Below are 24,777 nucleotides of genomic sequence, written 5' to 3' on the forward strand. Positions count from 1 at the left end.
CTTCTCTCTCTGTCTTAAAGGTGTTCTTTTTGTAACAGTCTTAAAGGCATACTTTTTCAAACAGAGGAGAAAAAAAATACAGTTCCATGACACCTAGCAAAACTGTTCACAAAAGGGTGTAAAGATAAGCCCAGCAACTACAGGCCAGTCAGTTTAATGTCGGTGGTGGGAAAACTTTTAGAAAAAATAATTTGGGACAAAATTAATAGTCACATCGACAAATGCAAGTTAATTAAGGAAAGTCAGCTTGGATTTCTTAAGGTAAAATCATGTTTAACTAACTTGCTGGAGTTTTTTGAGGAGGTAATGGAGAGGGTTGATGAGGGCAATACTGTTGATTGTGGTGTACCTGGACTTTCAAAAGGCATTTAATACAGTGCCACACAACAGACTTGTAAGCAAACTTGTAGCTCATGGAATAAAAGGGACGGCAGCAACATGGATACGAAATTGGCTGAGTGACAGGAAACAAAGAGTAATGGTTAATGGATGTTTTTCGGGCTGGAGGAAGGTTTGTAGTGGAGTTCCCTAGGGGTCAGTGTTGGGACCCTTGCTTTTCCTGATATATATTAATGACCTAAATCTTGGTGTACAGGGCACATTTTTAAAGTTTGCTGAGGATAGGAAACTTGGAAGCATTGTGAACTGAGGAGGATAGTGTAGAACTTCAAAAGGCCATAGACAAGTTGGTGGAATGGGCAGACAGGTGGCAGATGCAGTTCAATGCAAAGAAATGTGACGTGATTCATTTTGGTAGGAAGAACATGGAGAGACAATATAGAATAAAGGGTACAATTCTAAAGGGAGTGCAGGAGCAGAGGGACCTGGGTGTATATGTGCATAAGTCATTGAAGGTGGCAGGACAGGTTGAGAATATGGTTGTTAAAGCATTCCATATCCTGGGCTTTATTAATAGGGGTGTAGAGTACACGAGCAAGAAAATTATGTTGAGCTATGTTGAATTATATGACACTAGTTTGGCCTCAGCTGGAGTATTGTGCCCAATTCTGGGTGCCACACTTGAGGAATGATGTGAGGGCATTGGAGAGAGTACAGAAAAGATTCACGAGAATGGTTCCACGGATGAAGACTTTCAGTTATGAAGATAGATTGGAGAAGTTAGGACTCTTTTCCTTGGAGAAGAGAAGGCTGAGAAGTGATTTGATAGAGGTATTCAAAATTATGAGGGGTCTGGACAGAGTAGAAAGAAAGAAACTGTTCCCACTCGTGAAAGGATCGAGAATGAGAGGGCACAGATTTAAAGTATTTGGACATGAGGAAAAACTCTTCACGCAGCAAGTGGTTAAGGTCTGGAATGCGTGCCTGAGAACGTGGTGGAGGCAGGTTCAATTGAAGCATCCAAAAAGGAATTCGACAGTTAAATGATTTGGAAGAATGTGCACAGTTACAGGGAGAAGGCAGGGGAATGGAACTGAGGGAGTTGTTCTTTGAGAGCCAGTGTGGATATGATGGGCTGAATAGCCGCCTCCTGCACTGTGATTCTGTGATCTTCAGCTGCTTCATCAATGACCTTCCCTTCATCATAAGGTCAGAAGTGGGGACGTTCACTGATGATTGCACAATGTTCAGCACCAGTTGCGACTCCTCAGATACTGAAGCAGCCCTCTCCGTTACCTCTTCAAAAAACTCCAGCAAGTTAGTTAAACATCCAGGCTTGGGCTAATATGTGGCAAGTAACGTTCGCACCACACAAGTGCTAGGCAATGAGAATCTCACCATCTCCCCTTTACGTTCAATGGCATTACCATCGCTGCATTCCCCACTATGAACATCCTGTGGGCCACCATTGACCAGAAACTGAACTGGACCAGCCACATAAATGCTGTGGCTACAAGAGCAGGTCCAAGGTTGGGAATTCTGTAGCGAGTAACTCTCCTCCTGTCTCCCCAATGCCTGTCCACCAACTACAAGGTACAAGCAAGGAGTGTGATGGAATACCCTCCATTTGCCTGTATGGGTGCAGCTCCAACAAAACTCAAGAAGCGCAACACCATTCAAGCCAAAGCAGCCTGCTTGGTTGGCACCCCATCCGCCACCTTCAACATTCACTCCCTCCACCACTGACGCACAGTGGCAGCAGTGTGTGCCATCTACAAGGTGCACTGCAGCAACTCACCAAGGCTCCTTAGACAGCACCTTCCAAACCCCCAACCTCTACCACCTAGAAGGACAAGGGCAGCAGTTGCATGGGAAGACCACCACCTGCAAGTTCCCCTCCAAGCTGCTCACCATCCTGATTTTGAACTATATAGCTGTTCCTTCGCTGTTGCTGGGTCAAAATCCTGGTACTCCCTTCCTAACAGCACTGTTGGTGTACCTACACCCCAAGGACTGCAGCAGTTCAAGAAGGTAGCTCAGCACCACCTTCTCGAGGGCAGTTAGGGGTGGGCAATAAATGCTGGCCAAACCAGCAATGCCCACATCCCCTGAACGCATAAATTAAAAAAAAAAATTCTACATATTAAATTTCAAAATTGAATTTAAAATACCTGTGAGATTTCAACATGGTCATCCACACACATTTGAGTATTTTTTTAGAAATTATTTAGAGGATCATAATTGTTTGGTTGAGCTGCGCTTAATTAATGTAATGGTCAGCAAAAAACTGCTACCCCATTTGAGATGAGCATTAGACGACCTGATTTGTATGACTTGGCATCAAACCTTGCACTACATTTACTCTCAGAAGTTATCTAATGACATCCAGATGTTGTACACCATTGGAGGGAAAACAAAAAGAGGGCTGACTGATGCTAAGAAAGGTCCTACAGGGACTTGGCTTTCCCAGCTGTCTTGTTGATGGCCTGGACTTATCCTCCATGACCTTGCTTGGTGGGAGATGTTATTTTATTCCTGTCTTCGTTGCTAGTTGCTCCCATAAACCCCTGAGCGGTTGAGATGAGTACCAAAAGCACTTGTTAGCCGGTAGCCTAAAGGTGCACAAAAGCAACCCAGCAAAGACTCCCTGTTTATATTCATTTGGTGTCTCCCATCATAGCATAACTGAAATCAAGAATTCAGGGTGCAGATCCAATTTTATTAATCACTCCAATACCACATGTTGATCATTATATTCATTTATATGTAGTCTATCTAATTAGTCATTGAAATGCTGATCTATTTTTCTTGTTAGGTTTTACTCCACTTATTTTGGCTGCTACAGCTGGTCATGTTGGGGTTGTAGAAATTCTTTTGGACAAAGGTGCAGATATTGAAGCACAATCTGAACGCACCAAGGATACGCCATTGTCATTGGCTTGCTCTGGAGGAAGGCAAGAGGTGAGAGACTTTTCTGGTTAACTATTCTGTAATGGTGGTTAAATATGTGTAATATGGCAGTGTTGTGGATATTCCTCGTTACATTTTATTAATTGATAACCTCCAGCTGTTAAATAGAGAGAGAGCGAGCATTGATTTGTAAAGGGTAGGTCATGCTTGACACATCTGATTTGAATTTTTCTGAGGTGACTGAAATAGTGGACAGGGGAATGCCGATGCAAGTTATTTATTTGGACTTCCAGAAGGCACCTAATGATCCTCATAAGAGACTTAGCTAAAGTTGAAGCCCATGGAATGAAGGCAAATTATATTGCAATATAACGTGAATAAGTGTGAAGTGATCCATTTTGGTAGGAAAAACAGAAAGGCAGAGTATTTCTTAAATGGTGAGAGGTTGGGAAGTATTGATGTCCAAAGTGGAGCTGGGTGTCCTTGTCATAAGTCACTCAAAGTTAGTATGCAGGTGCAGCAAGCAGTTAAGAAGGCAAATGGTATGTTGGCCTTCATTGCAAGGGAATTTGAGCATAGGAGTAAATATGTCTTGCTGCAATTGTATAGCGCCTTGGTGAGACCGCACCTGGAGTATTGTGTACAGCTTTGGTCTCCTTATCTGAGGAAGGATATATTTGCTATAGAGGGAGTGCAACGAAGGTTCACCAGACTGATCCCTGGGGTGGCAGGATTGTCTTATGAGGAGAGATTGCAGAAACTGGGCCTGTATTCTCTAGAATTTCGATGAATGAGAGGTGATCTCATTCTAACTTAGAAAATTTGTACAGGGTGTGACTGGGTGGATGTGGATAAGATGTTTCCTCTGGCTGGTGAGTCTAGAACCAGGGGACAGAGTCTCAGAATCAAGGGAAGGCCATTTAAGACTGAGGTGAGGAGGAATTTCTTTACACAGAGGATGGTGAATCTTTGGAATTCTCTACTCCAGAGGCTTTGGAAGCTCAATCATTGAACATAAGTTCAAGACGGAAATCGATAGATTTCTGAACACCAATGACATCAAGGGATATGGGGATAGTGGGGAAAAATGGCGTAGAGGTAAATGATCAGTGGAGCAGGCTCAACAGGCCGAATGGCCTACTCTTGCTCCTATTTCCTATGTTCCTATTGACCTGGTTAGGAAATTGGTAGAGGGTAGGGATAATGGGCAGCTACTCTAATTGGCAGGACATCACTCGTGATGTAAGGGTCTGTGTTGAGCCTCAACTGTTCAATGTATTTTTTAACTACTTAGATGATGGGATAGAAAGCACTTATCCATATTTGCTGATGACAAAAAGATGGCATTGTAGGCAGTGTAAATGGAAGCGTAAAATTAGAGATATTGATAGATTAAGTGAATGGGCAAAACTGACAAATGGCTTTCAATGTAGAAAAACGTGAAGTCATCTACTTTGGGCCTATAAAGAAAGACGGGGTGTTTTCTAAATGACAGAAGCTCAAAACTGGAGATCCAAAGTGACTTGAGGTCCATGTACATAGATCATTTAAAATGTCATGAGCAGGTACAGAAAATAATCAAAAAGGCTAATGGAGTACTGGCCTTTATATCTCAAGGTCTAAAATACAAGGGGTTAAAAGTCATGCTTCAGCTATACAAAGCCCTAGTTAGTCGACACCTGGAGTACTGTGAGCAGTTCTGGGTACCACACCTTAGGAAGGCTATATTGGCCTTGGAGGGATTATGGTGTATGTTTATCAGAATGGTATTGGGACTCCAAGGATTAAATTACAATGAGAGATTACACAAATTAAGGTTGTATTCTTTGGAATTTAGAAAGTTAAGGGGTAATTTGATCGAAGTTTCTAAGATATTTAGGGCAACAGCTCAGGTGATAGAAACTATTTGTGCTGGTTGGGGAGTCTGGGACGGGGTTGGTGGGGGGGGGTGGGGGGGGGGTGCATAGTCTAAAAATTAGAGCCAGACCTTTCAGTAGTGAAATTAGGAAATACTTCTGCACATAAAGTAGGTGTTTGGAACACTCTTCTGCAAATGGCAATTGATACTAGATCAGTTGTAGACTTTTCATCTGCAATTGCTAGATTTTTATTGCTCAAAGGTATAAAGGGATATATGGAGTTAATTCGCAGGTCAGTCAGGATCTCATTGAATGTTGGAACAGGCTTGAGGGGACTAAATGTTCCTATGTTCCAAAATTCAGTAAGCTAAGACATTTCCCTTCATTGAGTGTATTTTATGTCATTTTATGAGAGCACAGAAATGATGGTCTATTGCAGTATTAATCATTGTTCAACTTTTTGTCATGACATTGATTACAAAATGTTGATACTAAATTTTATAGAAAGTAAAACCATAGGATGATTCAAATTTAGCATTTCATATACAGTTTATCTACACAATATCCTCCCAAATATGGAGTCATAATTGCTGAATGATGGTATGAACAGTGTTTGATGAAATTGTCACATTTTTTGACTTCAAATTCATATCTGAACTTTTTTTTTGAATGTATCTTGATTAAGGTGGTGGAGCTGTTGTTGGCGCGTGGTGCAAACAAAGAGCATCGCAATGTTTCAGACTACACACCTCTCAGTCTTGCTGCCTCTGGTGGCTATGTTAACATCATAAAGATCCTTTTGAATGCTGGAGCAGAAATAAATTCCAGGTATTACAGCCGATATATGACTTGATGCAGATATAGGAAGCATACCCAGAAATCATCCATGTTGTTCCCATGTCAAAATATCTGACTCTCAGCTAGAATCATTTCTGTCTCAGTTCATTAACCATAGTTCTGATGCTGACCTCTTGTTTAAACTTGAGATTATAACAGCATTGGCCTCAAAATTCGTCTATTCTCTCCCCCACCCCCGCACATATTCTCCCAAAAAATTAACGAAATGAACATAGAAGTATGTTCAATACATAGATACAAAGGGCTGGAGCATGCCTGGTTAGTTGGACTTTTTCCTGCACCTGTCAGCACAAAAATGTTTTGCCATGCAAATTGCTGGAAACGCGAATTGTTAACAACACAGCGAGGGCAATGGGGCACCTGGTATCTTGGTGACTGATGGGACCAAAAGTGTATTCCTTAACCAATGAGATTTAAAGATCGAAAAATAAACAGGAAGGACTGAGGAGGAGGGCTAATTAGAGTAGGTGAATTCATTGTCAAATCATACACAAAGAAAAATAGAGGGTAAAAGAAAGATTGGATTAGCAATGAAAAAAGAGAAAGGAAAAGTTAAGAATTTATAATTTAACAATTTTGAAGTTTCCAACAACAATTTACAACCTGAAGGAATGAAATTTCATACTTTAATTGTTTACCTTCTGGGTTCGAGGTTGATTGGCAGTGATTGACAAATATCACATCATTAAAAGGGTACTTGTGCTATTTATTACTAGACCTAACTTTGTGGCGAGTTTAATGGGCGATTAAAATGCAAATAGAACAACTTCATGAACCTCACATGACAAGCTGTTTTCACGAAGTTAACAGTGGAATGGCACAAATCGTCCAGCAACTTGAAGCAATTCAGAATTCATGGGATATCTCTTCCTTGCCGCAAGTTGCTGGCGAATTTGCACATTAATAACCGCATGTGTCGTTTATTGGAGATGGTACTTTACAGTTCATTTCAATACATAGTCAGGTAAGCAAATGTCAGCACAAGACAGCATTATATTAAGTTCAGCAGGGATGCATTGTACCATTGTAAGTGTAATCTACTTCAGCATAGTCTTAAAATGGGCTGCTTAGAAATAGACATTATATGACTTGCCTGCACGAATGGGGAGATTCCTTCATGCCTTCCCTCTAATTTCCAAGGTGATCACAAAGGCAAAACCAGAAGGTACTGAGATGACTTTAATTACTTGATGCTGGCCACAAAACCTGTCATTTTCTGATGTGATATGTTTTTATCATGACATGGTACTACTGCATGTCCTTGATATGCTATATGCCTATATGAAAGTGTTCCAAGTAAAGCATGAAAGCACTTTATTATAGTTTGATATGAGGTTATGTTATGTGACATTGAGTAATTCGCATCCATTTTGAAATTAAATGTTTGAGCTCTATTTTGAAGTCTGGCGATATTGTATGCTTTGTAGGAATATCAGTTAGAAAGTTGCATTTAATTTGGTAGGGGACAGGGAAAGGAACAAATAATTTTAAGAAATTTTGATTTAGTTAAAGCTTTTCAACAGCTGCTTTCCTCCCTCTTCCATCATTCATAACTGAGGATTTTCTCACCAGTTAGAAACTGCCTTCAAACATATAGGTATATAGGCCTATATGGTAGTTTTGCTACATTGTCTATGTCACAATATAATGTAAAGAAAGTTAAATAATTGTACAGAAACTTTGTAAACACAGAAGTACTAACATGTTTGTTTTTGTTGCAGGACTGGCAGCAAATTGGGTATTTCTCCTCTGATGTTAGCTGCCATGAATGGCCATGTGGCATCAGTGAAGCTGTTGCTTGATATGGGCTCTGACATCAATGCCCAGATTGAGACCAATAGAAACACTGCCCTTACTCTGGCCTGTTTCCAAGGTCGTGCAGAAGTTGTCAGCCTGCTATTGGATAGGAAGGCAAATGTTGAGCACAGAGCAAAGGTAATACTGCTTCATTGTTTATTAAAACCTAGAAATGCATAAAGGGCAATCCTCTCGGGCTTAAAATATTGCACTAAAAGACCAATGCTTTAGTAAGAACATGTGACTTCAGTATTCCCCTCACGAGTTTATTTAAACTACGTGCAGCACAGGCTGAACATTTCATTTAGTTATAATAACTTCATACTATTTCTGGAGGTAACCACAATTAATTTTGTATGTGTATGCACTTCCCTGTAAGTGTGACACTTCCTGTAACACGTTATTTTGTCACAATTACTATGTCACTATTTCCGCTTCATTTGAATTTGCTTCTTGTAGCCCGTTAAATTTTATTGTAGCGGTGATTGAGGCTTCCTCGCTTACCTTCCAAGCTATGTCATTGTCTGGCAGTATATGTACTTACCTCAGGCTGGAGTAGATCATAATCCTTCAAGTTCCAATTCTCATGTCTGCCCCCATTTTGTTCTGTGTTCTGTGCAAATTTTCGGTTTGCCCACTCACCCTGCTGCCTCTTATTCAAAGCTGGGGTCACTAGCTGGAGTAGCAGGACTCTAAAATGCTGTTTCCTTACCCAGTGTTAGGAAATGGTAGGAAATTGGGAAGCTAAAGAGAAGGAGCAGAAATTGGTTCAAGACTAAAGTAAACAGAAACAACAAACAGGGAACAAGAAATAAATCAGTACTATAAGAAACACCAGCTCTGGGAGTAAAACATTAAAAAAAAAACAGTAAAGCTGTACCTGAATATAAATGTCAGGAGTGGGATTAAGAAAGATGTATGCTGGGTGCAGAAGTTAAACACCAAAGTGGTCCCTGTGCCAAAGAAGATTGGGAGGGGAGCGAATGTGCCAGAAAGCCTATCGTACCAACAGTGGTAGGGTACTTGAGAAGGGGAGAGATCAGATATCATGTGGCTGTCAGTCAGCTTTCCAAAGAATCCCCATCAAAGCTTCTCACTTTTTTTAGCCCAGCTTCCACTCGAGTGGGATTATTTTTGACTCCCACCCTCAATGTTTTGAGTTTAATTTTTGTAGCATCCTTTTTTAATAAAGTCTGCACATCCTGAAATCTTCTAAACTTCTGGTGGAATGTGGTTAGAAGGTAGGGGATAATTGGACCAAGGTGGGAAGACATAACTTGACCTCCAATTCTAAGTCATGCATTCTGCCCTTAGTTTAATATTCTCATTAGAAATGTGGACATAGAATTCATAATGGGTGCTATCTGTGTGAACTTGGGCTGCAATTGTATTCTCCTACCAGCGAAGGTGCTGCAGAACTTCCATTTGGTGTGACAAGTTTACATAGACAGTTTTGATTAAACCTATAAGAGCTTATAATGGAAAATGCTGAGACGGTTTGGCTATATCCTGCGTGAATATTGTAAATTGGTAAACGGCCTCCAGTGAAGTACTGAGGAAGCACTGCATTGAAATGCTACATCATTTGAAGTCCTGTCTGCCAGTTCAGGTGGATGTTAACAATCATATGGCACAACACGGAGATGATTAGGGAGTTCTGGTGCTTTGGCCAAAATTCCCCCCTCAATTGATACTACCTAATAAATAAGTAAATTGATCATTCATCTTGCTGTTTGTGGAATGTTGCTGTTGCAGAATGTCTGCTCTGCTTGTCGATGTAAGTCACAAAACTTGAAGCACTTCACAAGTGTGAATTATTTAAGTTGTTAAGGCTATATAAATGGGTGTTTTTGCGGCTTCTAAGATAGCACAATGATCACTTGCATTCAATTTAGTGGAGCATGTTCAATGTTTAAGGATTATTCTAAAATCTTTATCAGCTTTATCTGCTGTGTAATAAAATGTCTAAATGAGCAATTTAATCTGTTTCTATTTAGACTGGTCTTACACCCTTAATGGAAGCTGCCTCTGGAGGGTATGCTGAGGTGGGGCGAGTTCTGCTTGACAAAGGTGCTGATGTCAATGCACCACCAGTGCCTTCATCGCGTGATACAGCTTTAACCATAGCAGCAGATAAAGGTCACTACAAATTTTGTGAACTGCTGATAAATAGGTATGTAATAATTTAAATATATTTTCCACAAAATGAATCCCGATATTATTTCATTAAAGTCCTGTAACAGTACGGGCAGAATAATTTTGTATGTATTGGATTATGATTTTTGTTTGAATGCTACAGAGGGGCTCACATTGATGTTCGCAACAAGAAAGGTAACACACCTTTATGGCTGGCAGCAAATGGTGGGCATTTTGATGTGGTCCAGTTATTGGTGCAGGCTGGCGCTGACGTGGATGCAGCAGACAACAGGAAAATCACGCCTCTTATGGCAGCTTTCCGCAAGGTAAATTCTTGGTCTGTTCACCCCAACCCCCCCCCCTATTTTGAATGTTTTGTAAAATAAGAAATGCATGCGTAAGACCATGGTAAGTACTTCAAAATGCTCCCTTGATGTCGATTTTAAAATCTCTCAATTTAACTTATTTTATAAAAAGGGTTGGTTCTTTTACCAAAAAAGGCTTGGGGTGGGGAGCATCATATTTCTTAGTGCAGCAGAGTCCCATCTTGCTGGCTGTCTTTGCTCCTGGTATCTGCTAGGATATCATTGATTAGGAAGATGCCATGATTCCCATAGCTACTCATCTCATTGTAGTGAAACAATGACCTCTGACTAGCCTGAAAACTGATCTCAAGTTACCCAATCCTGAGAAAAGACCCTACTGTGGGTACACTGCATGTGGATCAAATTTCTTTTGACTCTCTATGGTTGCTACACAGAGTAATTTGAGCTGCCAATATTGGACAAAACCATGTAACTGAGGTGTTGAGTTGCACCAGAAGTATAAAAGTGACTTTGTGTGTGTGTCACATGGACGATTGGTGTTAATGCATGCTTTATTCCTGGCTGCTATCCTGTGTGTGTGTGTGACCTCACCTCATTGGTGTATAAGATTTTCAGTGGTGTCTTTTGCTGAAGAGTGAGACAAAGCAAAAAGTGATTGTATAGCATGATCGAAGGTTTTTGGCATAGAAACAGGCCACTTGGCCCATCGTGTCTGTGCTGGCCTAATCCCACTTTCCACCATTTAGTCCGTCGCCCTGCAGGTTACGGCACTTCAGGTGCACAGCCAGTCACCTTTTAAATGAGATGAGGTTTTCTACCTCTACAACCCTTTCTGGCAGTGAGCTCCAGACCCCCACCATCCCCTGGGTGAAAAAAATGTTTGCCCATCTCCCCTCTAATTCTTCTACCAATCACTTTAAATCTATGCCCCTGATTATATGACCTCTCTACTGAGGCATATAGGCCCATCCTTTCCACTCTCTCCAGGCCCTTCACAATTTTGTACATTTCAATCAAATCTCCCCTCAGCCTCCTTTGTTCCAAGCAGGACAACCCACAGCCGATCCAGTCTTTTCTCATAGCTGCAATTTTCCAGTCCTGGCAACATCCTCGTACATCTCCGATGTATCCTCTCTAGTGCAATTACATCCTTTCTGTAATGAGGTGGCCAGAACTGCACACAGTACTCAAGTTGTGGCCTAACAAATGTTTTATATAGTTCCAGCATAACTTCCCTACTCTTGTATTCTATACCTCGGCTAATAAAGGAAATGATTCCATATACCTCCTTAACCACCATGTCACCCTGTCTTGCTACCTTCAGGGATCTGGTGTCATACGCTCCAAGGTCCCTCACTTCCTCCACACCTCTTGGTATCCTCCCATTTATTGGGTATTCCTTTGTGTTGTTTGACCTCCCCAGATGCATTACCTCACAATTCTCTGGGTTAAATTCCATTTGCCATTTTTCTGCCCACCTCACCAGTCCATTGTCTTACTGCAGCTTACAGCTATCCTCCTTGCTATCTACCACATGGCCAATCTTTGTGTCGTCTGCACACTTCTTGATCGCTCCTGCTACATTTCTGTCCAAATCGTTAATGTATACCATAAAAAGCAGGGGACCCAATACTGAGCCCTGCAGAACCTCACTGGAAACAGCGTTCTAGTCACAAAAACAGCTGTCAACAATTAACCTTTGTTTCCTGCCACTGAGCCAATTTTGTATCCACCTTGTTACATTCCCCTGGACCCCATGGGCTTTTTTTTTTAACCAGTCTGCCATGTGAGACCTTGTCAAAAGCTTTGCTTAAAATCCATGTAGACACCATCAACTGCACTGCCCTCATCAATTCTGGCCATAGGTGCAAGGTTAGCAGACCTCCAATCCGCCAGCATCACACCTGTATTCAGTGAAAGATTGGAAAGTGATGGTCAAGCCTTCTGCTATATCCTCCCTGGCTCTTTTAACAGCCTGGGGTAAATTTCATACAGTCTTGGTGATTTATCGACTTTCCCTTAATACTTCCTCTCTGCCTATGTTTATCTCATCCAATACTTCACACTCCTCCTTAGAGGCAGAGCTTTCTCAGTATTTGCTGTGATGACGAAAGGTATATAGATGTAATAAATGCAAGAGACAGTCAAGGGATCGCAGTCCTCAGAGTGCGCACTGTCCTGCATACAACTCCTGCTCAATGTAGGAGAATTGATCGACCTGAGAAAATGTTTTCACATTGCATGGACAAGTGAAAATTCAAGATAAACCAGTTTCTGCATTGCCTTGGTCTGAATTATTGGTGTGTGATGATTCTCACAAGGAATAATCTTAGATTATTTGTCTGGAGTTTGTCTTTTTTAAAAATATAGCTTAACCTACATGAGCAGCTTGCTCTTTGACCTGTTTTTTTTTGGTCTTGGATCATTCGATTAGTGTTGCTGCTTTGCTATGACTTCAGGTGCATTCGCTGCTACTTGCCTTGTATTCAGGCCCAAAGAAGGGAGGCGCTTCACATTGCCTGCATGGTTGCTCTTAAAGGGATAGGGCCCGATTTGGTTTTACCATTTGGTTGGTGGCTTAATCACTTCTCTGCAAGGCTTAACTTGTATTTTAAGAATGTGAAATACCACGATAGGTAATTTCACTTGCACAATATTTTTGCGCTGTGGGCACGGTTTACTCTGAAGGCTACCTCTCAAAAAATTACTACTGTGATGTGGCTCTTGCGCATTAAGAATGAAGGGCAATCACTTGGGACTTGAGGTAAAAACAAGTAAGTGCTCGAAAGGGGAATGTTTTTATGATCTCCTGGTTCCTTCAATTTCCTTTTTCATTTATTTCCCTCCTTGCATCCCTCAATACACCTAACCTTAATATATGCATAGAGTAAATAGCATCCAAAAAGTGGGGAAGATAATCATATTGAAACTAATTTAAATTTGTAAATATTGAAATAGCACTTTAAGATAGGAGTTTAAGATGGCTTGATGAGCAAGTTCATAACATTGGGATGCTCTAAAGACTCGACTTATAACAAATTTTATTTCGGCGCAGCCACTGGTATGGTCATTTAAGCAGGCATTTTCAAATTTCATAATGTTGAGTCATACTGCTTTTCAGGGTCATGTGAAAGTTGTGCAGTACTTAGTGAAGGAGGTGAACCAATTTCCATCTGATATTGAATGTATGAGATACATAGCAACTATTACTGACAAGGTGAGTGTATTCCTACATTCTGAGACATTCATTTGTGTATGAAAACAATAATTTTCACCTCCTGGGTTTTATCTTCAGTGTGCAGACACTTGGGTTTATTCCTACCTTTCCACCTGTTTTTTAACTGGAATTTTCAGAGATGGAATCTGTGGTAATCTAGAATTGAACCCCTTCAAAGGGGCTTAACCAGTGCCAGTGAGTTGTAGGCAGAAGGTTTCAGATTGTGAAGATAGGGATTGTTCCGACTTACTGAAAGCAGGAGCCAGTTGATATTCATGGAACGGGTTAGAGCAGATGTTGAACACAATATAGGTGAGTGAGAAGCAAAGGAGCAAATAATACAAAGTCGGAAAAAAAGCAAAAATCAAAATAAATTAGAAATAGAAATGATGCAAGCAATTATCAATATTATAGCAAAGTTTTTAATTTATGCATGCATGAGTAAAAGTGTCAAATGCGGTAACAGTTTTGTTTCCTGTATATGATGCATTTGTACCTGTGTGTGTACTAGAAATTCAAGTATTAAAAAGCACATAAGAGAACCATGGATCACCATGGAAATTTATTACAGTATCTCGAGATTAATTAATACGCCTGAAGAAAAATTTAATTGTCCATTTTTTAATTACGTTCTATTAAACAGGGCACACAATATTTAAGAGTAAGTTATTTCTTCCAAGTAGTTTTGTTATTGCTCAGATCCACTTTGAGTTTTTTCACTGCTTCTTGGATTTTTAATGCAAAATTGCAGTAGGTTCTGGCCGAAACTTGCAGGGCAAATTTAGACATTTACAAAATGATAATCCATGACACATGGTAATTACTGAATTATACCTTGCAGCTGCACTTGGGAGACATCAGACACAAAACCAGAAAACTGAAATAGGAAATGCTTTACTTCTGTTGCATGGATGTTGAAATTATTAACTTGTGTATTGGGTTACCATGTTACTCTTGAAATATGGGACTCTTAGAGATATGAAATGTTAGTTCTGTGCTCTGTTAATTTCTGTTTCTTGTCCATGAGACCCACCTCCTGCTCCCTTGACTTCATTTCCACTAAACTGCTACCTTGTTTCCTGGCCCCATGCTTGCTGATATTGTAAGTAGTTTGCTTTCCTGGAGCACTGAACTGTGCTTTTTAAAAGCCACTGGTTTTACTCCTCCCTCCTCAAACCCCACTATTGACTCTTTTGTCCTTGCAAACTATTGCATCATCTCCTACCTCAAGTGACTTTAAATGTGCTGTTGCCTCCCAGATCTATGCTTTTTCCTGCAACTTTGTTTGAATCACCATAATGTTACACAGCATCCAAATGGTCATACCCTGGGTCACAAATGGCATTGTCTGTGACTCTGGTACCTTATCCTTCTTTATCCTCCCTGCAGTCTTTAATATGGTCAAACACGCCATTATTCTCTGATTCCTCTCTGTTGTCCAGCTGAATGGGGACTGCTTTTGCTTGGTTCCATTTTTTTACAGTATCAGCCACAATGGTTTCTCTTCTAGTCCCTGCATCATCACCTCTCAAGTCCCCAGGATCTATCCTTGGCCCCCCTCCTGTTGCTTGTTTGCAAGCTGATTCTTGGTGACATCATCTACACATGGGTTCAGCTTCCACATGCATGCAGATGATACCCAGCTCTACCCCCTCCACCATCCCTCTGGACCCTTTCACTGCTTTGCTGTCAGCCTCCTTGTCTGCATCTACTCTTGGTTGAGCACTAGTTCCTCCAGCAAAACATTGGGAAGGTGGAAGCTGTTATCTTTCACTTCTGTCATCCTTATCATTGACTCCATCCCAACAATAACTTGAATTTATGTAGTGCTTTTAACATAATAAAACGTCCCAAGGTGCTTATTAGAAACATTCAGAAGATCCCCTTTCTTATCCAGGATGAACTGCACTGTTTTCAACATCAGCATGCTATTTGACCCCAAATTTAACTTCTGAACTCATGTCCTCTCAAACAAAAAGACTGCCTCAGTCCCTCTCAATAACATAGCCTGCCTTTACCCCCTGCCTCAGTCCATCTGCTGTTGAAACCTTCAGACTGGGTAAATGTGATTTGAACTCTATCCATGTTGAGGTTGAGCCTAGCATGAACTGATTTGGCCAAGCAGACCGTTTTGTGTTCCCCCTTTTATATATTTCTATGCACCCATGTTCTTTGTAAACAAGTCCTGCTTGATTACCATCCATAAACTTGCTGACCTACATTGGCTTTCAGTCCTCCAATTAAAATTCTAATTCTCATATATTTAAATACTTTTATGGCTTGCTTGCTTGCTTCCCCCATCTCTAACTTCCTCTGCTCCTTTTAAGACCTCTCCTTAAAATGCATTGATTTGACAAAGCTTTCGTCACCCCTCCAAATTCTCCTCCTTTGGCTCGGTGTCTGTTATGTTAATTATATTGTATGTTAAATGTATACAAGTGTAGTAAGTCAACAATTTGTGATATGCAGCTGGAACAAACCCAGGCTGGTTATGATGTCATGGCAGTGAAGCTTCATTAACAGTTGTGCTGCCCCTATAAAGAATAATAGTTTTACATCAGAACATATATCTTTCCTATTATAAACTATGTATGCTTTATGTAACACCCTGTGTGAATAAGTGAACAGTAGAATTTTCTTTCTCCAAAATTACTCTCTTCACTTTCCAACCTCTCTTTTTCGACACTCCACTGCCCTAAACAAGATGTTTTTAAAGCTGATTACCCCTTGTTGTTCTAGGAACTGCTTAAGAAATGTCACCAGTGCATGGAAACAATAGTTAAAGCAAAAGACCAGCAAGCTGCTGAAGCAAACAAGAATGCAAGCATTCTGCTTAAGGAGCTGGACTTGGAGAAGGTGGGAGCTCATTCTCAATGATTGTTGATAGATATCTAAAAATTACAACATTGTACTGTTCAGAGCCCATCTTTTGTGTTGATCTTTGTCATTCTTTCAACAAAACTTTATCTTCCACCTAACGAAGTGTAGTGACTACTTTGCCCTTTCTCTGAATACAAACATATGAATTAGCAGGAGCATGTCACTTGGCCCCTCGAGCCTGCTCTGCCATTCAACAAGATCAGGGCTGATCTGAATAGATGTGTTTGAACCATTACTTTTTAGCGTAACAAAAAAAGGAGACTCAGTTATTTGCAGAGTCATTCATTTACGGCATAGAAGGAGACCTTTGGCCTGTCAAGTCCATGCCGGCGCTCCATGGAGCAATCCGGTCAGTCCCGCTCAATCCCTGTAGCCTTGCATATTTACAGAACTTATTTGATGCTTCTTGACCTCTTTGTACGTCAGCACTTGGAAACACTTTGGAAGGAAGTACATGCGCTACTGTACACTGACACCACTGTTGTGTCCAAACAATTACCCCGAGCCAAAAGAGGAGTAAAGAATGTGAGCATCAATCCCGCTACTTCTCACATGCAAAGCGAGTGATCTACCATTTGAGCTAACTTCCTTCATTGTATTGATATAGTATAGAGTTGTACAGCATAGAAACAGGCCCTTCGGCCCATCGCGTCCATCCCGACCATAATGCCTATCTGTACTAATCCCACCTGCCTGCATTAATTCCATATCCCTCTATTCCTTGCTCATTCAAGTACTTGTCCAAATGCCTCTTAAATGTCGCTACTGCCTCCACCACCTCCTCAGGCAGCTCATTCCAGATTCCCACTATTCTTTGTGTGAAAAAATTACCCCTTTGATCTCCTTTAAACCTCCTCCCTCTCACCTTAAATCTATGCCCTCTAGTTTTAGTCACCCCTACCATGGGAAACAGACTCTGGCTATCTACCCTATCTATGCCTCTCATAATTTTATATACCTCTATCATATCCCCTCTCAGCCTCCTTCACTCCAGGGAAAACAGACCCAGCCTATCCAATCTCTCTTTATAACTCGAGCCCTCCAAACCAGGCAACATCCTTGTGAATCTTTTCTGCACCCTCTCTAGCTTAATCACATCTTTCCTGTAGTGCGGCGACCAGAACTGCACACAGTACTCCAAATGCGGCCTAACCAACATCATGTACAACTGTTACATGACGTCCCAACTCTTGTACTCAATGCCTCGACCGATGAAGGCAAGCATGCCATACACCGCCTTCACCACCCTGTCTACCTGTGTTGCCACTTTCAGGGAACTATGTTCTTGCACCCCAAGGTGTCTCTGCTCAACAACACTCCCTGGGGCCCTGCCATTCACTGTATATGTCCTGCCCTGGTTTAACTTCCCAAAATTCATCACTTCACACTTGTCTGTGTTAAATTCCATTTGCCACTCCCTTGCCCACTTTCCCAGTTGATCTATATCCTGTTGTAACCTTAGACAACCACCTTCACTGTCCACTATACCACCAATTTTGGTGTCATCTGCACACTTACTAATCATGCCCCTTACATTTACATCCAAGTCATTAATATATATGACAAACAACAGAGGGCCCAGCACCGATCCCTGTGGCACACCACTGGTCAGCGGCCTCCAATCTGAAAAACAACCCTCCACTGCCACCTTCTGCCTCCTATCACCAAGCCAATTTTGTATCCAATTTGCTAGCTCACCCTGGATCCCATGTGTTCGAACCTTCTGGACCAGCCTACCATGCGGGACCTTGTCAAAGGCCTTGCTAACGTCCATCTCCCTGCCCTCGTCCATCCTCTTGGTCACCTCCTCAAAAAACTCAATCAAATTCATGGGACATGATTTCCCACGCACAAAGCCATGCTGATTATCCCTAATCAGACCATGTCTTTCCAGATGAATATAAATCCTGTGTCTCAGAATCCCTTCCAATAATTTTCCCACCACTGATGTAAGGCTGACCGGCCTGTAGTTCCCTGGTTTATCCCTGCTGCCCTTCTTAAATAAAGGCACAATAATAGCTATCCTCCAGTCTTCTGGGATCTCACCCGTGGCTAATGATACAAAAATCTCTGCCAGGGCCCCAGCAATCTCCTCCCTTGCTTCCCTTAGCATCCTAGGATACACCTGATCAGGCCCTGGGGATTTATCCACCTTAATGTGCTTCAAATGCCTTCCATCTCACTCAGTATCTTTGGCTTTCTCCCATTAAAGGATTGAGATGCACGCTCAGAATGAGATCTTGTATCTAATGTGGGGAAAATTATTGGCTTGAAGGGATACTGCAAAAATGAAATCTTCAAGTAACTTTGCCCTTTTTGATCGTTGGTAGTTCACTTTCCTCTATGGGAAGAGGCATCACTCCTGTGCTTGCTGACTTACATTGGCTGCCGCTGAATTATTTGTGGACCCCGGAAGTTCTCTATAGCCCCTAGGTTGAGAACCATTGACTTAAAGTGACTGGGTTGCCACCTGTATAGCAATGACAAAACTCAGGCTGTTGTTTTTTCTACTTTTTCTTTCACACCTTGTGATAGATTTCCATAATCTATCTTAGGTGACTATTAGTTTTATAATTGTAACTTGAAAATTTGGGTTTTAGATTGGGTATTCTGAAGTGTTGGAACTCTGTTTTTGTTGCACTTCGATTTAAACAAAAATTGGCAATGGAAAGATGCGTGTTGTATTCTTTGTTGAAGAAATTGATTCTACCTTTGTTATAGTCAAGGGAAGAAAGCCGAAAACTAGCTCTTGCAGCCAAAAGGGAAAAAAGAAAGGAAAAAAGAAAGAAGAAGAAAGAGGAACAGAAGCGGAAGCAGGAGGAAGAAGAAGCCAGAGTTAAGGAGAATTCAGAAAAACAGCAAACGCCAGAAAAGGATAGGTTTGAAGGCAAGTAATTTTGAATTTAATTGTGTACTGTAAATATGATCTTGCATTTTTTTTAAAGCAATTGAGCTACCATGTTTTCTGTTGTTCCACAGATGAAGAAGTTGTGCCTATAGAGCCTCCCAGTGCAACTACAACTACCACCATTGGTATTTCTGCAACTTCAGCCACCTTTACTAATGCTTATGGGAAAAAGAGAGCCAATGTTGTAACCACACCAAGTACCAACAGGAAAAACAAGAAAAACAAAACTAAAGATTCCTCTCAGAGTGTTCAAATAATCCTAGAAGATCAGCATATGTCTATAGCACAACAGAAGGCAGATAAAAATAAAATAAATGGGGAACCGAGAGGCGGTGGTGTAGGAGGGAACAGTGATTCTGATAACGTTGACAGTACAGACTGCAATAGTGAGTGCAGCAGTGGTGGTAAAAGCCAAGATCTCAATGTAATTGCTGACTTCCACAACTTTAGTGACCAGAAATTGTACCCTTCAAGAAATGAAAAATCTAATACTTCAATTTCAGAGACTCAGAATCACCCAAGGTAAGATTAACGTTGTGTGCTGGCACTGATTTGTTTTTCAGTAGTAATTTTATGTTTCTGTTGGTATTTTTTCTATTTATGATATGTGCTTGCCATATAGACTGCACGATGGCACTAATGAAACAAATTCCAGCTCATTATCTACGACTCACAAGTCCACTTCACTGCCGTTGTCTTCCCCAAATGGAAAGATGAATCTAACCAGTCCGAAGCGTGGTCAAAAGAGGGAAGATGGCTGGAAAGAAGTTGTACGAAGGTAACTAAAGTAATTTTATGAATTTGTGATTGATATTTCAGTGCAAGTTTTTGTTGATGAAATTTGAGAAATATCCCGTGAAACTAATGTAAACTTTTCTCCGTATTATGTGAACAATGTGACGTGTCCCAGTTTTTTCCAAATTTTTACGTGTGAGGGCTCACAGACTTAATTTCCCAAAAGGAAAACAGCGTGGTGTTGGCGTGAAGTGTTTTTTGTAGATCGCAACAGAAACATTGTGCTAGGACGTCAACAAACGCAGGAAAATGAAAGAATGTGAAAGCCATGGGGAAAGGGTTAATGTAGCCGTAGTCTATTGGCCTGCCCTATGGATGCAGTATTTTGGACCAAGATGGATAAAAATCTGACCTTGTGAGCAACTGTTTTGCAAGTCTGTGACCTACATTAATGCAGTTGCTTTATTGCCAAATACCTTTTCCTCTTTTAGTGCAATTTTTGCCATATACATCTTCTATAGGATTCTTTAGTCCTTATGGGAGTTTTAATAACTGGTGGGAGAGGTTGCAACCTGCCTGGAAATTATTTCTTTCTCCATAATTGTTAATGACTAAGCAACCTCACTGCTTATTTTGTGGAAGGAGCGAAATGATCATTCTTGAAGGCATTGGGACATCATCCTGGCCTTTCGACAACCTAAAAATCAGCAAAAAATGCCTGTGTTTAGGAGGGTAGCATATATCAGGCCCAAATTTTAAGGTACAAATGCTTGTTTAATTTGAGTTATTAGTCTGACCTTAATAATCCCCCATACAAGGTGGTGTACTATATACTGAACAAGGAAGGATTTCTTAGAAAATCTTCAGGAATGTGGTTTCCTTTGACTATACTAGTGGCCCTTTTAATAGAGCAAAGAAAAATGCTTACATGCACCAAGGGGATATTGCTACAATGATGTCAAGCTACCAGAAAGGTCAACAGTAAGAATTTTCATTGTTCTTTGAGATGGTAAATTTTGTGCAGGTTTACTAAAGTCAATCTGCTATGCTATGGAAAAATCCAGTTTGTTACAGTCCACATGGTGGTGCCATTGTAGAACACCAGATGAAGCAACAGTGATTTTTATGGATGCAGGTAGTTTTGTTCAAGAAATACTTGTATCAAAATTGCAACACTTTTAAATGTATCCCTTTGGGCACACTAAATATTCCCAATTCATCTAATGGCTGGGAAAAAAGGTTCTAGTCAGGTGATTGGGGGGGTGGTGGGGTGGGCAGGCAGAGACGATACTTTCTAAAGTTATGACTGTAAGTCGTGTTTTCCTTTTGCAGAAAAGTTGTCAATTTAGATATTCATGACACCAGGGAAAATGCTGTGGTGTTACAAGGAGCTTGCAACAGGCATTCACCCAGTTAACACTCAACAACACTCAAGAATCTCGACAGCATCCATGACTAAGCAGCCCGCTTGATTGGCACCCCATCCACAAATATTCACTTCCTCCATCACTGACGCACAGCGGCAGCAGTGTGTGCCATCTACAAAATGCACTGCAGTAATGCACCAAGGCTCCTTAGACAGCACCTTCCAAACCCATGACCTCTACCACCTAGAAGGTCATGGGCAACAGTTGCATGGGAACACCACCACCTGCAAGTTCCCCTCCAAGCCACATGCCATTCTGTCTTGGAACTATGTTGCTGCTGCTTCACTGTGACTGGGTCAAAATCCTGGAACTCCCTTACAATGCTATAGGTTTACCTACCCCACATGGACTGCAGCAGTTCAAGAAGGCAGCTAACCACCACCTTCTCGAAGGCAATTAGGGATGGGCAATAAATGCTGTCCTCGCCAGCAATGCCCATATCCCATGAATGAATATCAAGATAAAATGCAATTTTCAGAGATGCCCTGCCTCTGTAAGATGGCTCAACTCTAAAATATTGCAACAAGACTTTCCTGATTTACTTGAAAAAACAATTTGTTGCCAAGCCAATCTTAGAGTCATAGAGGTATACAGCACAGAAACAGGCCCTTCAGCCCATCGTGTCTGTGCCAGCCATCAAGCACCTAACTATTCTAATCCCATTTTCCGGCACTTGGCCCGTACCCTCTATGCTATGGCGTTTCAAGTGCTCATCTAAATTCTTAAGTGTTGTGAGGGTTCCTGCCTCTATCACCCCTTCAGACAGTGTATTCCAGATTCCAACCACCCTGTGGGTGAAATTTTTTTTTCCTCAAATCCCCTCGAAGCCTCCTTCCCCTTACCTTAAATCTATGCCCCCTGGTTATTGACCCCTCCGCTAAGGGAAAGAGTTTCTTCCTAACTAACCTATCAATGCCCCTCATAATTTTGTATACCTCAATCATGTCCCCCCGCCTCAGCCTTCTCTGCTCTAAGGAAAACAACCCTAGCCTTTTCAGTCTCTCTTCATAGCTGAAATGCTCCAGCCCAGGCAGCATCCTGGTGAATCCCCTCTGCACCGTCCATTTGCCATTGCTCTGCCCGTCTTACCAGCCCATCTATATCATCCTGTAATCTAAGGCTTTCTTCCTCGCTATTTACGACACCACCAATTTTCAATTCATCTGCGAACCTCCTATATACACGTCTAAATCATTAATGTGCACTACAAACAGCAAGGGTCCCAGCACTGATCCCTGTGGTACACAAATGGTCATAGGCTTCCACTCGCGAAACAACCCTTGACCATCACCCTCTGCCTCCTGCCACTAAGCCAATTTTGGATCCAATTTGCCAAATTGCCCTGGATCCCATGGGCTCTTACCTTCTTAACCAATCTCCCACGTGGTACCTTATCAAAAGCCTTGCTGAAGTCCATGTAGACTACATCAACTGCTTTACCCTCATCTACACATCTAGTCACTGCCTTGAAAAATTCAATCAAGTTAGTTAGACACGATCTCCCCTGACAAAGCCATGCTGACTATCCCTGATTAATCCCTGCCTCTCCAAGTGGAGATTAATCCTGTCACTCAGAATTTTTTCCAATATTTTCCCAACCACTGATGTTAGACGCATCGGTCTGTAATTACCTAGTTTATCCCTGCTACCCTTCTTGAATAATGGTACCACATTTACTGCCCTCCAATCCTCTGATACCTCTCCTGTGGCCAGAGTGGATTTGAAAATTTGTGTCAGAACCCCTGCTATCTCCTCCCTTGCCTCATAACAGCCTGGGATGCATCTCATCTGGGCCTGGGGATTTATCCACTTTTAAGCCTGCTAAGACAGCTAATACTTCCTCCCTTTCAATGCTAATATGTTTAAGTATATCACAATCCCCCTCCCTGATCTCTACACCTACATCGTCCTTCTCCATAGTGAACACAGATGAAAAGTAATCATTTAAAACCTCACCTACGTCCTCTGGCTCCACACACAGATTGCCACTTTGGTCCCTAATGGGTCCTACTCTTTCCCAGGTTATCTTCTTGCCCTTAATATACTTATAAAACGCCTTAGGATTTTCCTTTATCTTGCCTGCCAGTGTTTTTTCATGTCCCCTCTTTACTCTCCTAATTCCTTTTTAAAGTACCCCCTACACTTTCTATACTCTAGTGACTCTGCTGTTTTCAACCCTCTGAATCTGCCATGAGCCTCCTTTTTTTTCCCTGATCCAATCCTCTATATCCCTTGACATCCAGGGTTCCCTGGACTTTGTATCTCAATGAGACTGAAATTTACCACTAACAAATATTTGACTTGTTTTTCACTTGGAATTTTTTTTTTGATGCTGCACATATATGCAAGCAAAGAAAAAAACTTTGAAGCTATATTGGATTGCACAGTAATTGGAAAATTAGTTTTGTCTACTACATAATCGATCTGTACCATATATTCAAGTAGACTTTGTTTTCATTAAGTTGATTAATTGAAAGATCAGTAGATAGGCTGCTGAATTGAGCTGAAATTGAAAGACTGTTTAACTCAAAACCAATGTGTGCTGTGGATGTTTGTTTCACCTTCAGTCAGTATGAGACACTGCCCTAATAAAGCACTTGCGTTGTCTTCAGCCATATACACCAATATGGTCCAGCTTCACTCCTGGTCTTTGAGTTAGCTGATCTTGGGCATGCTATCTGTAACATGCCACAAATTGGCCTCAGCTTCCCTGACTTAGGGTTTTAAACCAGCCAGGGTTTTCGCTCCTGATTGCTATCTAGTGGTATGGCTGGAGAATATTTATGTAGTCATTATGTAAGACATAGCTTATCTATGATGTCTTCCATATTTGAATGATCTACTTGTATTTGTGATTCAGGTTTATATGTGAAAAATGTTTGCTTGGGATATGTTACCAATCACTGCAAGTGCCTTTGGCACCATATCCCAGCACATATTACTGCCTCTGGGAGAGGAGGGGGTGGGATTTGTGTGTGGAAAATGCAAAATTGAAATAATATATATTGAGAATTTTATGATTTTTATATAGAGTTGCTTTAACCAGGTCAAAGAAATTATCTGTGCCAGCGTCGGTTGTATCAAGGATAATGGGAAGAGGGGGATGCAATATAACTGCCATCCAGGATGTGACTGGTGCACACATTGATGTTGACAAGCAAAAAGACAAGAATGGAGAAAGAATGATCACAATAAGGTAACTGGACTTTTAATTAAAAGTGACAAAAGTTAAAGGAACAAACCATTCAGTTTATCCCAGCTGTAAAGCTGTTTGCTTGAGGTCAGCTAAATGTCTTCCAACTGGAAGAGACCTGCCTGGGTGCAACTGGTCTATCTTGGATCCATTTTTATTGCTTTGAGTGGATCAGCGATATTCCTTGTTCTG

General features: G+C 41.2%; 1 protein-coding gene across 8 annotated transcripts in view; it reads left to right on the forward strand.

Moving 5' to 3' along the window:
- The window catches only part of ankhd1 (ankyrin repeat and KH domain containing 1), a 226,674-nt gene that overhangs the window by 156,574 nt on the left and 45,323 nt on the right, over positions 1–24,777 (forward strand). For 6 of the 8 annotated variants that reach the window (XM_068043555.1, XM_068043558.1, XM_068043560.1 and 3 more), the window contains 11 exons: positions 3,155–3,300; positions 5,794–5,936; positions 7,688–7,901; positions 9,761–9,936; positions 10,063–10,225; positions 13,347–13,442; positions 16,182–16,298; positions 19,044–19,209; positions 19,302–19,752; positions 19,853–20,008; positions 24,424–24,588. In XM_068043555.1, coding sequence (XP_067899656.1) covers positions 3,155–3,300; positions 5,794–5,936; positions 7,688–7,901; positions 9,761–9,936; positions 10,063–10,225; positions 13,347–13,442; positions 16,182–16,298; positions 19,044–19,209; positions 19,302–19,752; positions 19,853–20,008; positions 24,424–24,588 — 1,993 coding nt within the window. The remainder of the gene's footprint in view (positions 1–3,154; positions 3,301–5,793; positions 5,937–7,687; positions 7,902–9,760; positions 9,937–10,062; positions 10,226–13,346; positions 13,443–16,181; positions 16,299–19,043; positions 19,210–19,301; positions 19,753–19,852; positions 20,009–24,423; positions 24,589–24,777) is intronic. The other 2 variants (XM_068043559.1, XM_068043563.1) reach the window with 1 other exon arrangement.

The sequence above is a fragment of the Heterodontus francisci genome, chromosome 12 (genome assembly GCF_036365525.1).
Source record: "Heterodontus francisci isolate sHetFra1 chromosome 12, sHetFra1.hap1, whole genome shotgun sequence".
NCBI classification, from domain to species: domain Eukaryota; kingdom Metazoa; phylum Chordata; class Chondrichthyes; order Heterodontiformes; family Heterodontidae; genus Heterodontus; species Heterodontus francisci.